This window comes from Amphiprion ocellaris, chromosome 10 (assembly GCF_022539595.1).
Source record: "Amphiprion ocellaris isolate individual 3 ecotype Okinawa chromosome 10, ASM2253959v1, whole genome shotgun sequence".
Lineage (NCBI taxonomy): Eukaryota > Metazoa > Chordata > Actinopteri > Pomacentridae > Amphiprion > Amphiprion ocellaris.
In genome coordinates, this window is record NC_072775.1 from 36,617,932 (window position 1) to 36,633,615 (window position 15,684).

The following is a 15,684-nucleotide window of genomic DNA, read 5'->3' on the forward strand; positions in this document are numbered from 1 at the left end:
GCCAACCCAGGATAGACCAGACTAACCCAGGACAGACCAGACAAACCCAGGATAGACCAGACTAGCCCAAGATAGACCAGGATAAATCAGGATATACCAGACTAACTCAGACTAAACCATGCTAACCCAGGACAGACCAAACTAACCCAGGACAGACCAGGCTAACCCAGGACAGACCAGACTAACCCAGGATAGACCAGACTAACCCAGGACAGACCAGACTAGCCTAGGATAGACCAGACTAACCCAGGATAGACCAGGATAAGTCAGGATATACCAGACTAACCCAGACTAAACCATGCTAACCCAGGATAGACCAGACTAACCCAGGACAGCCCAGACTAACCCAGGACAGACCAGGCTAACCCAGGATAGACAGGATAGACCAGGACAGACCCGACTAACCCAGGATAGACCAGGACAGACCAGGCTAACCCAGGATAAAGGAGTTCAGTCAGAAACAGGCTAAATGAGGAAAAGCAGAGCAGAGACTAACTCAGGTGAGTGAACCTGAGATAAATCTACCTGAAGGTGCCGATTCTTCAGGTCCAAACCGATCATCCTGGAGACCAGAGCAGACTGAGCCCAGAGAGAAGCCCACCTGCACCTTACCTGCTCTGACTCCTCCTACCTGACTCCACCTGTCTCTCTCATTACCTAAGCCTTCATGCACTCACCTGTTCAATCCCACCTGGATTAACCTGCAGCTCGTCTTTCGTGTCTTTGGACAATTAAATTGTTTTTTTTTAAAGAGAACCACAGAAGCTGAAGAACCTAGTCGACCGTAATTCATGAATTACATTTCGGTGCATCCAGGTGTTCTCCAGGTATTCTCCAGATGTTCTCCAGGTGTTCTCCAGGTATTGTCCACGTGTTCTCCAGGTACTCTCCAGGTACTCTTCAGGTATTCTCCAGGAACTCTTCAGTGTTCTCCAGGTGTTCTCAGATGCAGCTTTAGCAGTAGTAAATTATTTTCTGAGTCTTATTGTAATGCTGATCAAATGTAAACTCTGAGTTTCTGTTTCCTGAATCCAAACCCTGAAAATAATGTTCACAGTCTGAGGACAGGAACAGAACAAACCAATGGAACCACAACTGAACTCTGGAACCGAAAGACGCTCAAAAAGATTGGTTAATTAATGAGATTAAACTGTTCTAGAAAGCACAAGAACGTTCATGTCGTTTCTGCATTTCACAGGATATGAGAGGAAGATTTTCCCTCTGAGTGAGTCCTCTTTCTAGATCATCCTGATTTCTTCTTCCATCTTCTAATAGTTCTGACCAAACACCGACCAACCTCCTGGAGCTTCATCAATGATCAGAGTTCTACCTTCAGACTGAGAATATTTCCAGAGGACCATAGAGGTGGGACCAGATTTATAACTTTTTAATGGACTTTTCCCATCATTTCTGATCCTCAGAACTTCATCAGTCCAGCAGATAGAACCATGACATTTAGGAGGAGAAACACATCTGAGTTCTGGTAGAAACTGACACCAGGTCAGTTTAAATCCATCCAGGTGTCACAGTCTAAAGATCATCCAGATTTGAACAATTCTGGACAATTTTGGATTTATTTAGGACAAATTTCAGGTTCTTTTGAACATTTTTGGAATAATTTGGGGAAATACTGAGTCAATTTGGTAGATTTTTGTCATTATTTGGACAAATTTTTCACAATTTTTGGACAATTTAGTGTAATTTTGGATGTCTTTTGTTGTTTTGAACAGTTTTTGAGCCATTTTTGACAAGTATTGAAAAATTTGGGACAATTTTTGAGTGATTTTAAGCCAAGTTTCATGTAACTTGACCAATCTTTAATAATGAACACATCTGAGTTCTGGTAAAAACTGACACCAGATCAGTTTTAAATCCATCAAGGTGTCTCAGTCTGAACACTGTTTCTGATCAGAACCATTTTATTCTATATTTTTATTCAACTGTTGACTCAGAAATTGGATCATTTTCAAGCAACTTACGTAAATTTTCATGCCATTTTCAACTAATTTTCTGTAATTCTGGATAATTTTCGAATTATTTTGCACAAATTTTGAACCATTTTCTATCATTTTTGAAGCATCATGGACTAATTTTGTGTCATTCTGCAAATCATCAGTCAGTTTGGATCATTTTTGAATAATTTGAGTGAATTCAGACTTATTTTGGACAATTTTCTTGTCATTTTCAACAAGTTTTATGTCAACTTGGATCTTTTCTCGTATTTTGGATCATTTATTTGTCTTTGGGATCATTTTTGAGCCATTTAGGACAAAATTTCATGTCATTCTGGACTCATTAGTATTAGTAACTTTTTCACATTTGATTGGTTTCAGATGAAATGAGCCATTTCTAGTTTTGTGTCAGAGTTTCATCACACTGCACTGACATGGTGTGATGAGGTGGCATGTGGGTGGAGCCTGTGTTAATGTGTTAATACTGCAGCCTCCGTAGCTCCGCCCTCTGACCTCGTGAGGTGTTCGGTCCGGCTGCAGGTGTTGGTTCGTCCAACTGCTCAGCTGATCTTTGCTGACATGAACAGTCGGGCCTCTGGAGCTCCGCCTCACCAGGTGACGTCGAACCGCAGGAACATCATCCAATCTGTGACCTGAAGGGGCGGAGCATCACAACAGGGTCAGACCAGAGATCATTTCTGTCTCCTCCCAACAACACTCTTTATTCAGCTCAGTTTATCAACCTCACAAAATAAAGCTGCCAAAAACATCAACCTGATGGAGGTTATTATTTACATTATATAAACGTTTACTGACTGTTTACTGGACATTTATGGAACATTTACCGAACATTTACTGAACATTTACTGGACGTTTACTGAATGTTTACTGGATGTTTACTCAATGTTTATTGGATGTTTACTGAACATTGACTGAACATTTACTGGACATTTACTGAACATCTACTGGATGTTTACTGAACGTTTACTGAACGTTTATTGGACATTTACTGAATGTTTACTGAACGTTTACTGGACGTTTACTGAATGTTTATTGGATTTTTAATGAACGTTTACTGGATGTTTACTGAACATTTATCGAACATTTACTGACCGTTTACTGGACATTTACTGGACGTTTACTGAACGTTTACTGGACATTTACTGGACATTTACTGAACGTTTACTGAAAATTTACTGGACGTTTACTGGATATTTACTGAATGTTTATTGAACGCTTACTGGACGTTTACTGAATGTTTAGTGAAAAATTGCTGGACATTTACTGGATGTTGACTGAATGTTTATTGATCGTTAACTGAATGTTTATTGAACATTTAGTGAAAATTTACTGGACGTTTACTGAAAATTTACAGGACGTTTACTGAACGTTTACTGAACATTTACTGGATGTTTACTGAGCGTTCACTGGACATTTACTAGAGGTTAACTGAATGTTTACTGAACGTTTACTGGACGTTTACTGAATCTTTACTGGGAGCTGACTCCAAATTGACACCATGTTAGACAGAAACAGCAGCAGAGACACAAACTGACCACAAATCAGTTCAGAGACAAGCAGCCACAAAAACACACACAAACCCCGATCACCTATAAACAGTTTGAATCTGCTGCAGGTTCACCTGAGCTACCTGTGACCAGGTGAGTGTCTTCACAGGTGAACAAACTGTCAGGGTCTCACGGGAACTTTCTGCTGCTTAACAGGATGTCAGGCTCCAATGGAGAACAAGAACACAAGAGACTGATATCCAATCAGAGCCACACACACACACACACACACACACACACACACACACACACACACACACACACACACACACACACACACACACACACGTGTGTTTCCTTCTGAAGCTTCAGGTTTCAAGTAAAATGTGATTTTCTTTTCCCTAACCCTCTTTTCTTCTTTTCTGGAAACAGCCAATCACCTTCCAGCAGTGAGTCAGCTGACCTCCACCTGCTGCAGGTAATGGGGGGCTCTGACTCCAGCATCAACACAAACAGTGTCACAACTGCAGAGAACAACACAACAGACCAACAATGTGTTCTTTAACATGTTCCTGCAGTGCGTCACAGCCTGCTCAGTGCTCTTCAAAGTAAAAGACAACCAGAAAATCAGCTCACATGTTCCTCTGCTGTTTCTGATTCTTTGATTTCTGGAATCTTCTCGCGGAGTTGCACGTGATGTTCACAAATACGACTGACCTCCATGTTTTCAGGACTGCAGTTTTCATACGCGTGAAAGAGAACGTGTGACGACAACAGCTGACGGGTTCTGTGGTTCTAATCTGTGGCTGCAGGAGAACAGATCAAACTCACTGAAACCTCATCAACAGAAAGTCTTCAGAGCACAAAAAACATCATCAGGAAGCTTTTCCAGCTGGTCTTTGACGTGAAGACAACTCTGTTTTTAATTACATCTACAGATGAGCTCTTATCTCATTAAATATACAGCAGAATGTATAAACACCAACCTGACTCAATATTACTTACTCTACTAACCCTACTAACCCTAACCCTGCTAACATTAATCCTACTAACACTAACCCTACTAACACTAATCCTACTAACCCTGACCCTACTAATACTAACCCTGCTAACATTAATCCTACTAACACTAATCCTACTAACCCTGACCCTACTAACACTAACCCTACTAACCATAACCCTACTAACACTAATGCTACTAACACTAACCCTACTAAACCTAACCCTACTAATGCTACTAACCCTAATAACCCTAACCCTGCTAACACTAACACTAACCCCACTAACCCTACTAACCATACTTAAACGAACCCTACTAACCCTAACTCTGGGCACGTTGACATGTTCTTAACTAAAAGTCTGAGTTTAAACTATCTTTCCAGGTGAGCTGCAGATGAAAAGTCTGTAAAGAAACAGCAGCTACTCACTGAGATCAGCCTTCAGCCTCAAACATCCCAGACCAGAACCAGGACCAGAACTAGAACCAGACCAGGACCAGACCAGGACCAGAACCAGAACCAGAACCAGACCAGACCAGGACCAGGACCGGACCCGAACCCCACAGTAACAATAGACAGAGGCAGTGGGAGGCGGCAGCATTGTGTTCAGGTCAGCAGCAGCTTCAGTCACATGGTTGACAGAAAACTCTTTCATCTGGGACAGAATTCCTTCAGGATGCTGAGTGTCCCAGTGCATGCTGGGAAAAGCTCCTCCCGGAGGTCAGACTGACGTCCAGAACTCTGCAGCTGCTTCCACCTCCAGGAGGATCTGCTGCCTTGAGGCTAACCACACTGTTTACCATTCACTAACATGCTAGCTTAGCATGTTAGCATGCTAACACAGCCGATTGGCAGCAAATAAGGAGCTGGACAGATCACAGCTTCACTGATTTATGACTGACTCACCCGTAATCTACCTGACTCACAGAACACCTGCACACAGCTACACACACACACACCCACACACACACACACTCACACACACACACTCACACACACACACTCACACAGCTACACACACACAAACCCACACACACACACACACACACACACACACACGCTAACCGTCTAGATATTCAGCATGTAAAACAGCACAGAAACATTTAAGGAGTTACATTTGTGTAGATATAGAACCTCTAGAGTTTACAGCCTGACTAGCAGTGAGCTGTGTGAGGTTTATATGTTGAAGTTCTACGTTCCCTCAGATACATGAAGGTTCTGCTGGTTCTGAGCAGCCTACTGACTCTTGATGCCATCCAGGTCGACTGACGCCAGAGTCTCATCCTCGTCGGCGTCGTCAGGGGGAACGGTTGTCGTCACGGTGTGACCAGGTGAGAGGCCGACGTGACTGGATGAGAAGGTGGGCGTGTCACTGTGAGGGGGAGGAGTCACAGGTTCAAATCCAGAAAATCAAATACCCAGGTGAGCCAGGACAGGTGCGACTCACCTGGAGGTCCAGCCCTCCTCTCCGTCAGCGAACGCCTCCTCCTCGTCTTCTTCTATGGTGGCTGTGGCGTTGGGGGCGGAGCCTCGCCTGTCCTCCCTCCTCCCCTCATTGGTTCTTTTCCTCCTGCTGTCGGAAAGCGGCTTGGAAAGAGGATGATGGACGTGGAGGGAGGAGTGACGGTGCTCTGCAGCCGGAGAACCAGAAGTTATTCAGGAGGAACCACGAGTGGAGGTCATTTAATGACTAATCACTAAATAATGAATACTAGAACCACTTTAGAGAACACTAGAACCACTTTAGAGAACACTAGAACCTCTTTAGAGAACTGAAAAACAACTAGAGGTTCATTTCAGGGTCTGTTTTCATTCCTCGCAGCAGAGGTGGCTCTTACAGGGTTACTAGAACTTTCCTTAAATATCCATCAGGTCTTCAATAGAGCCCCAGATAAGACCTGTGGAACCTTCTGGAACCAAAGCAGAGAAAAGATTTGACACCTGTGAGACCTTCTTGGTCTTTGCTCTCCTAGATTAGCAAAGAATCCATAAAATTTATTCAAAGACCTAAAGAACGTTCTCAGAATCTCCTCAAACCCTCTAATGGACCTCACGCTGTCCACAAGACCACCAGCAGGAATGTGAGGAACCATCTAGTCTTAGGAATCCCTGAAACTTCCTTCATGTCTTCAAGAAGAACCTCCTGGACCCCCATCTCCTCCAAGAACCTCCTGAGGAACTGACTGGGTTTTTCTGGGAACATCTCACCTTCGATGTCCTGCTCATCCAGAACCCGATGTTTCTCCGGAGGGCTGCGAGCTGCAGGATAAAGGATCTGCTGGAAACCTGGAACATCAAACGCTTTGTTGAGATCTTCGTCTTCTTCATCACTGAGGCAGCAAGGAGCCTGCAGAGAGGAACCTGATTCAAATTAAAGTCACACTGATGGAGACCAAGGAGGAACCTGCAGCACACCTCCAGACCGGAGAACTTCTGGTGGATTTATTTCAAACCTGCTGCTCCTGGTACTTTACGGACTTACAGTGAGTACGGAAAGTATTCAGACCCCTTTAAATGTTTCACTCTTTGTTTCATTGCAGCCATTTGCTAAAATCAAAAAAGTTCATTTTATTTTTCATTAATGTACACTCAGCACCCTATCTTGACAGAAAATAACAGAAATGTAGAAATTTTTGCAAATTTATTAAAAAAGAAAAACTGAAATATCACACGGTCATAAGTATTCAGACCCTTTACTGTGACACTCATATTTAACTCACCTGCGGTCCATTTCTTCTGATCCTCCTTGAGATGGTTCTACTTCTTCACTGGAGTCCAGCTGTGTTTAATTAAACTGATTGGACTTGATTAGGAAAGGCACACACCTGTCTATATAAGACCTTACAGCTCACAGTGCATGTCAGAGCAAATGAGAATCATGAGGTCGAAGGAACTGCCCAAGGAGCTCAGAGACAGAATTGTGGCAAGGCACAGATCTGGCCAAGGTTACAAAAGAATTTCTGCAGCACTCAAGGTTCCTAAGAGCACAGTGGCCTCCATAATCCTTAAATGGAAGAAGTTTGGGACGACCAGAACTCTTCCTAGACCTGGCCGTCCAGCCAAACTGAGCAATCGTGGGAGAAGAGCCTTGGTGAGAGAGGTAAAGAAGAACCCAAAGATCACCGTGGCTGAGCTCCAGAGATGCAGCAGGGAGATGGGAGAAAGTTCCACAAAGTCAACTATCACTGCAGCCCTCCACCAGTCGGGCCTTTATGGCAGAGTGGCCCGACGGAAGCCTCTCCTCAGTGCAAGACATATGAAAGCCCACATAGAGTTTGCCAAAAAACACATGAAGGACTCCCAGACTATGAGAAATAAGATTCTCTGGTCTGATGAGACCAAGACTGAACTTTCTGGCGTTAATTCTAAGCGGTATGTGTGGAGAAAACCAGGCACTGCTCATCACCTGCCCAATACCATCCCAACAGTGAAACATGGTGGTGGCAGCATCATGCTATGGGGGTGTTTTTCAGCTGCAGGGACAGGACGACTGGTTGCAATTGAAGGAAAGATGAATGCAGTCAAGTACAGAGATATCCTGGAAGAAACCTCTTCCAGAGTGCTCTGGACCTCAGACTGGGCCGAAGGTTCACCTTCCAACAAGACAATGACCCTAAGCACACAGCTAAAATAACAAAGGAGTGGCTTCGGAACAACTCTGTGACCATTCTTGACTGGCCCAGCCAGAGCCCTGACCTAAACCCAATTGAGCATCTCTGGAGAGATCTGAAAATGGCTGTCCACCAACATTCACCATCCAACCTAACAGAACTGGAGAGGATCTGCAAGGAAGAATAACAGAGGATCCCCAAATCCAGGTGTGAAAAACTTGTTGCATCATTCCCAAGAAGACTCATGGCTGTACTAGCTCAAAAGGGTGCTTCTACTCAATACTGAGCAAAGGGTCTGAATACTGTGTGATATTTCAGTTTTTCTTTTTTAATAAATTTGCAAAAATTTCTACATTTCTGTTTTTTTTCTGTCAAGATAGGGTGCTGAGTGTACATCAATGAGAAATAAAATGAACTTTTTTGATTTTAGCAAATGGCTGCAATGAAACAAAGAGTGAAAAATTTAAAGGGGTCTGAATACTTTCCGTACCCACTGTAAGATGAACTCAGCCACAACATTTATCCAGAATGTGTTTAAGCTGCTGTGGAAGTTCTCTAAGATGATGAACAAATGTCCAAAATCACTAAAGAATTCTCCAAAATGAAAAAAGAGGCTCAGTAATTATTATTGACTCAAACATCAGAAATGACTAAAAATTCACTCAACTGAAGGAACATCTCAACACCAGGAGGAAACGATCATTGATAGATTATTGATCTGTGAGAACCCACCGAGTTCTGGTGGAGGCTCATGAGGTCTGATGTTCAGCAGGAGTTCAGGCAGCAGAACCTGGAGAACCAAACACAGAAGGTCAGACATGGATCTGCAGCTTCCAAACTCAGTTCATATGAAATCTAGAACCAGCCGTTTGCTTCTCGTTAAAAACGAGTCAAAGTTCCTCAGAACGGTTCCACGTAGATGGTTTCTGTGGAGAACATCCCTAAAGTCTGGGCACATTCTAATCTGGTAACTCATCAGAGATCTAACAGAACCTCCTGGGTTCCTTGCAGGTGGAATGTGAGACGTTCTACAGGTGGAGGTTCTTCCAGGTTCTTCCAGGTTCAGTAACGTGTCTGCTGCTTTCACAGCTGCAGATCAGACCTCCTCTCTGGCTCACTGTAGGTTCAGTTCTGACAGATCTCACCCGTTCATGTGTGGAACCTGATGGAGACACTGAGGGTCCTTCTGTTGAACAATCACCGTTCTCCAACCGTAAACGCCGGCTGCAGTTTCTACCCGGACCGTCCACAACCACCAGTTAGTCTCTGTTCTGTCCAGCTCTCCTGGTTCTTGTAGATCCTGGATAGTTCTCGTTCTGGTCTTTCCAGTCTGGTCTCCACCTGCTCCTGCCTCTCCCTGGACCTCTAGTTCTCTCTTCCTGTCAGCGACGTTCCTCCAGAGCCGGACTGCAGCTCTGGTTATTGCAGCTGTCTCAGTCGTCTGATTGGTTGGTTTAGTTTGTGCTTTTCCTGGTTTAATGTCAGCTGATTTTCAGGTAGAGCAGTTCCTGATACTTCCTAACTTATTTCGTGAGTTTATTCTGATAGAACCGTTCTGGTAGTTCCTGGTTCCTCTCACCAGTGGATCCTAGCTCTGTAGATCATGTTCTCTATTGACGTGTTATTCTCTGCTGCCTGGTCGGACCTTCTGTTGGTTGCTTCTGTGTTTTCTGCTGCTGTGTAATTCTCCACTAGTGGGCCTCAGTGTCCTTCAGTAGTCTGACTGTTATTTATTATTATTATTATTGTTTTCTTATTTTTATACTTTTACTTTTTATTTAGGTCACTTCTGCTCTGTCATTCACTTCCTGTAAACAAACTATTATTTTTACATTCTCATTTCCTCACACCTGAGCTTCACTAACCAATAGGAGCACAGAGACTGTATGATGTCATATTTAAACACGTCCTCCCGTTCTAGCAGCAGCGCAGTTCTCCAGTAGTCCTGCAGCTAAAACTGGGCTTTGTTCTGCTCTGTAGGCCAGAAGTTTACTGTCAGCTGATCTACACCGTAAAAAAAACTGTTAAACATCCTGGAGAACATCCGGGAGAACATCCTGGAGAACATCCAGGAGAACATCCAGGAGAACATCTGGGAGAACACCTGGGAGAACATCCAAGAGAACATCCTGGAGAAGATCTGGGAGAACATCCTGGAGAACATCCGGGAGAACGTCCGGGAGAACATCCAGGCACTACCACATACGAACCAGGACTTAGAGTAGTTTCTAGTGTGGGTTTCCAGAGCGTGTGCTTTACTTTGTTCACTGAAGGATATTTAAAGATTAAAACCATAAAAATATTTTAAGATAATCTAAAACTAATAATCAGACGCAACACAACAGAAAGCTTCACTAACAGCTGAGTTTTATTCTCTCATTTTACTGTTAAAATATTTAATTTAAAATGGAAAGAATCTGATTTTAGATCTTATTGAATTTGAGGTTTTAATGCAGAACTTCACAGAACTCTGGTTTATTTCATGGATTTTATTTCACATTAAAATGTGAAAATTCAGTCTCTTTTTATCATTTTACTGATATTTTAAAATACAGAAAAACCTGTAAAATAAGAAAGGAAACCTAAATTCTCTGACTTCAGACTAACTCCCTCCAGGTTCCTTCAGTGGTCGGTTCTCTGGACATCTGAGGATCTCTGATTTATTTACTGAATAGAACGAAGCGTTGAGGCCGAATCCCTGAAACAGGCCTCCACAGTTCTCACACAGTAAAAGCAACGGGACTAAACATGAGCAGGTTCTGCGGAGAACCTAAAGGACTTTCATCCGGTCTGGGTTCAGCTGGTGTGAGAGTGAGACAGGAAGAGAGTTGGAGCCTACCTCGGCGTCCTCGCAGCTCTGAAAGAGAGAAATTATAATGCAAAGACCGAAGCAGCAGCAGACAACAGAGGGGCAGGCAGGAGGGATGAAAGGAGGAGAGCAGAAAGTCCAACTGAAGGTCGCCACGGAAACCACGCTGTCAGTCAATGTTAGCCGCGCCTCCTGGCTGCACTCGGCTGCAGACACACTGCCAGCTCTGTGATGTCATGATGATGTCACACAGCATTCTGACATCATGGATGAAGAGTTTTTATTGGTCAGTGAACCTCAGCAGGTCGCTGCATTTAAAGAATCACTTCAGGACATAGTTATGGAAAAATAAAGTTCAGGAGTTAGAAGAACTCAGGAGGAGCTCAGAGTGGATGGAGGACGTCCATCAGGAGGAGATCAGAGTGGATGGAGGACGTCCATCAGGAGGAGATCAGAGTGGAGGACGTCCATCAGGAGGAGCTCAGGGTGGATGGAGGATGTCCATTAGGAAGAGATCAGAGTGGATGGAGGACGTCCATCAGGAGGAGCTCAGAGTGGATGGAGGACGTCCATCAGGAGGAGCTCAGAGTGGATGGAGGACGTCCATCAGGAGGAGCTCAGAGGAGGACGTCCATCAGGAGGAGCAAAGAGTGGATGGAGGATGTCCATCAGGAGGAGATCAGGGTGGAGGACATCCATCAGAAGGAGCTAAAAGTGGATGGAGGATGTCCATCAGGAGGAGATCAGGGTGGAAGACGTCCATTAGGAGGAGATCAGGGTGGAGGACGTCCATCAGGAGGAGATCAGGGTGGAGGACGTCCATCAGGAGGAGCTCAGGGTGGAGGACGTCCATCAGGAGGAGATCAGGGTGGAGGACATCCATCAGGAGGAGCTAAGAGTGGATGGAGGATGTCCATCAGGAGGAGATCAGGGTGGAAGACGTCCATTAGGAGGAGATCAAGGTGGAGGACGTCCATCAGGAGGAGATCAGGGTGGAGGACGTCCATCAGGAGGAGCTCAGAGTGGATGGAGGACGTCCATCAAGATGGATGGAGGATGTTCATCAGGAGGAGATCAGAGTGGATGGAGGACGTCCATCAGGAGGAGCTCAGAGTGGATGGAGGACGTCCATCAGGAGGAGATCAGGGTGGAGGACGTCCATCAGGAGGAGATCAGGGTGGATGGAGGACGTCCATCAGGAGGAGCTCAGGGTGGATGGAGGACGTCCATCAGGATCAGGTTGTCTCTCTCTAGCTCCGTCTTTTTCTCTTTAAAGAATCATCTCAGCAAACGAACAAAAACTACAAAATGTCACAAAAAATCAAGTTGTTCTGCTCCGTTGAGACGCTTTTTGTCTTTTTCTGAGCAGCGTTGATGATCCTCAGGAGAACCTTTAGCAGAAACCATCTGAACATAAACAGCTTTTGTTTCCGTCTTTTTCTGCTTAGTTTACTGCACCTATTGCAGCCTGTAGCGCCCCCTCCTGACACACTCCACAGCTGTTAAACTCACTACTCTTTATTTTTATCACTCCGCTTACAGAGTTTTCAGTCAGTTCATCTATGAACTGTTTTACTGATTAGTTGAAGCTGTTCCTCTAAAAAAAAAAAAGGGAAATGACTGTTTGGTTTTAGTTTTGTTCTGATAAACTCTTGTTTTATGAAGCAGCAGTGAGGTGAGAACAGAAGTTCACAGATTAAAGGATAAAACTGCAGTTAAAAGTGGAAACTACAGCTGGACGGACTGAAACGTTTCCTGATTAATAAACTAAACTAAAATAAATGGCTGGATGTGGAGCTTTTACTCTTTTTATTACAGCTCATGGAGCCTACAGTGCCACCTTCAGACAAATCTATGCAGAACAATTCATTCTGTCCATACCAGTTCATGGAAAGAAGACAAGTTCACTATGGGTTTTTGCTATTTTAAAAAGTTTGCTTCAAATATGCTTGAAGTTAAAAGGAAACCCAGTGAGAACCTGAAACAGCTGCTAGTTACAGAGTAGCGCTGTAATTCACAGTCTGGTCTGATGGTGGCAGCATTTTTGCTCTCAGTGGATGCTCATTCATGACTAAAGGTACCTCAGATCTGCTCCTCAGAAAATGATCTCCACCGGAAGCACGAAGGAAGCGCTGTACTAATTTCCATTGTTACGCTTACGACAGTTGTATTTATCTATGAAGCCAGATGCAACTAATCAGCTAGCTAGACTGCAAGGTTGTCTTAAGGACATAAAGACCTGGATGACCTATAATTTCTTACTACTAAATTCAGACCAGACTGAAGTCATTGTATTTGGCCCCAAACATCTTAGAGAATTGCTTTCAAAGCATATAGTTACTCTGGATGGCATTACATTGGCCTCCAGTACTACTGTGAGGAACCTTGGTGTTATCTTTGACCAGGACATGTCCTTTAACTCACACATAAAACAAATCTGTAGGACTTCCTTTTTCCACCTGAGAAATATTGTAAAAATCAGGAACATCCTGTCTCAGAGTGATGCAGAAAAACTAGTCCATGCATTTGTTACTTCTAGGCTTGACTACTGTAATTCCTTATTATCAGGTTGTCCCAATAGCTCTCTGAAACATCTACAGCTGATCCAAAATGCTGCAGCCAGAGTACTGACGGGAGTTAGCAAGAGAGATCATATTTCTCCTATATTGGTTTCTCTTCATTGGCTTCCTGTGAAATCTTTCTCCGAGTGTCCCTTTATGTTCCTTGTTCCCCACCCTCATCTTCTCCGATCACTCCCCCTCTCTACCTCTCTATCTCTACCTCTTCTGTGCCTCTCTACCCTCCTTCCACCAGCAGATGGGTTCCCCCACATAAAGATCTGGGTTCTGCTCCAGGCTTCTTCCTGTTAAATGTGTTTTTCTGCCACTGTCTCCTTAGGGCTGCTCTGGGGGTTCATATGGGTTCCGGAAAGTGTCTTGAGACAATCTGACCTGTAATTGGTGCTATATAAATAAAACTGAATTGAACAACTTCAGCAAAGACACAACTATGAGGTTCTCTGAGCAGCAGAACGTTCTGCGCTCCAGACTGTGATGGTTCTGTGAAAGGACTAGAACCTGCCGCTCTGACTCACTGATCCAAGCCGACAGAAACCAAACTTCCTGGTAAATAGCAGTTAATGATGAGCTGAGGTGTGTTCATACCTGGTCACTGTGGTGAGTCGTCGTCCAGCAGAACCAGAAACACACCATCTGCAGCTGCTTTTATACCCCACAGCTCTGTGTGTGTGTGTGTGTGTGTGTGTGTGTGTGTGTGTGTGTGTGTGTGTGTGTGTGTGTGTGTGTGTGTGTGTGTGTGTGTGTGTGTGTGTGTGTGAGAGAGAGAGAATAATTATCCTGTTGGCACAACAACAATTACCTCCTTTCCCACAGCTTCACCTGAGTGTGTGTGCGTGCACAGGTATGTTTACATGGAATTATCTCTGTAAAGACGTGTGTGTATGAGAATGTATAGCTATGTGTGTGTTATTTAATGTGTGTGTGTTATTTAATGTGTGTTCATATAGTTACGATCTTGCTCTCATGACATCACTCACACCTGGAGAAACCTTCACCTGTCTTTATCTCCATCTCTGCCTCCTTTTTATCTCCACACCATCAAATTATTCATTTGTATTTTATTAAAATTCCACATCTGACTTCACTCTGATCGTACAGATGTTTGTTTTCACGGAGTACGTCTCTGGTGGATCAGAACTCCTGGATAGAGCTACACCATGAACATTGAAGAACCAAGAAACTCTGAGAAAAGGTTGTTGAAAAGCATCAGTCAGGACAATACAAGAACATTTAAAGTTCCTGAAGATCTCCTGGAGTCCAGTTAAATCCATCATTAAGAAATGAAAGGAAGATGGAACATGAATAAATCTGACTAGAGCAGGACGTCCTCAAGACCTGAGAGACTAGAGAGGGAGGCCACCAAGACTCCTATGACTCCTCTGAAGGAGAAAGAGACTAGAGAGGGAGGCCACCAAGACTCCTATGACTCCTCTGAAGGAGAAAGAGACTAGAGAGGGAGGCCACCAAGACTCTTATGACTCCTCTGAAGGAGAAAGAGACTAGAGAGGGAGGCCACCAAGACTCCTATGACTCCTCTGAAGGAGTTCCAACTTCAGACTGTTCATCCAACAACTGTTGTCTGTTCTTCACCAGTCAAAGCTTTATGGAGACAAAGAGAAAGACTCTGATGGAAAAAGCTCCAATTAAATCTGGACTAAAGTTCACCAGAAGACATGTGGAGACTCTGAAGACACCTGGAAGAAGAGTCTTTGGTCTGAGGAGACCAGGATGGAGCTTTGTGACCATCAGACTACATGATATATTTGACATCATCACAAACACACCATCCCCACGGTGACGCACTGTAGTGGCAGCATCATGATGTGAAGCACGGTGGTGGCAGCATCATGGTGTTCCTCAGCAGCAGGACCTGGAAGGCTGGTAAAGGTAAAGGGTAAATGAAATCCTGGAGGACAACCTGATGCAGTCTGAAGAGAACTGAGACGTGGAGAAGATCAGGTTTCCATCCAGACGATGAGTCGAAGCAAACAAAGATCCTCAGAGATGGTTTGAAGACAACAAGGTGGAAGTTCTGGAGGAGTCAAAGTCCAGACCTCCATCCAGCTGAGAACTAGAGTCTGGACCTGAAAGGTTCTGTTGATCAGGATTTTCTTACTTTTTATTATTAATCTACAGCAGTGAGCTGTTTGATCTTATTTTATCTTCACTAATGAAATCTTTTTGTTTCTCTACTATGAGCTGCATTTCTTTCATCATTTTCTTTTCT

The 15,684-nt window shown here is 44.0% G+C and overlaps 1 protein-coding gene across 3 annotated transcripts in view; it reads right to left on the bottom strand.

Annotated features, from left to right (window-relative positions):
• Positions 1-15,652, bottom strand: part of LOC129349896 (anion exchange protein 2-like) — a 31,946-nt gene extending 16,294 nt beyond the window's left edge. Inside the window, exons 1-6 of one of the 3 annotated variants that reach the window (XM_055014709.1) lie at positions 10,909-15,652; positions 8,802-8,859; positions 6,667-6,805; positions 5,906-6,089; positions 5,703-5,830; positions 2,466-2,605 (exon numbers count right to left, since the gene is read on the bottom strand). In XM_055014709.1, the coding sequence (XP_054870684.1) occupies positions 2,466-2,605; positions 5,703-5,830; positions 5,906-6,089; positions 6,667-6,805; positions 8,802-8,822 (612 nt within the window). In that variant the 5' untranslated portion in view covers positions 8,823-8,859; positions 10,909-15,652. Of the gene's footprint in view, positions 1-2,465; positions 2,606-4,887; positions 5,386-5,702; positions 5,831-5,905; positions 6,090-6,666; positions 6,806-8,801; positions 8,860-10,908 lie in introns of those variants that run through there. The other 2 variants (XM_055014710.1, XM_055014711.1) reach the window with 2 other exon arrangements.
• Between the last annotated feature and the right edge of the window lie 32 nt (positions 15,653-15,684).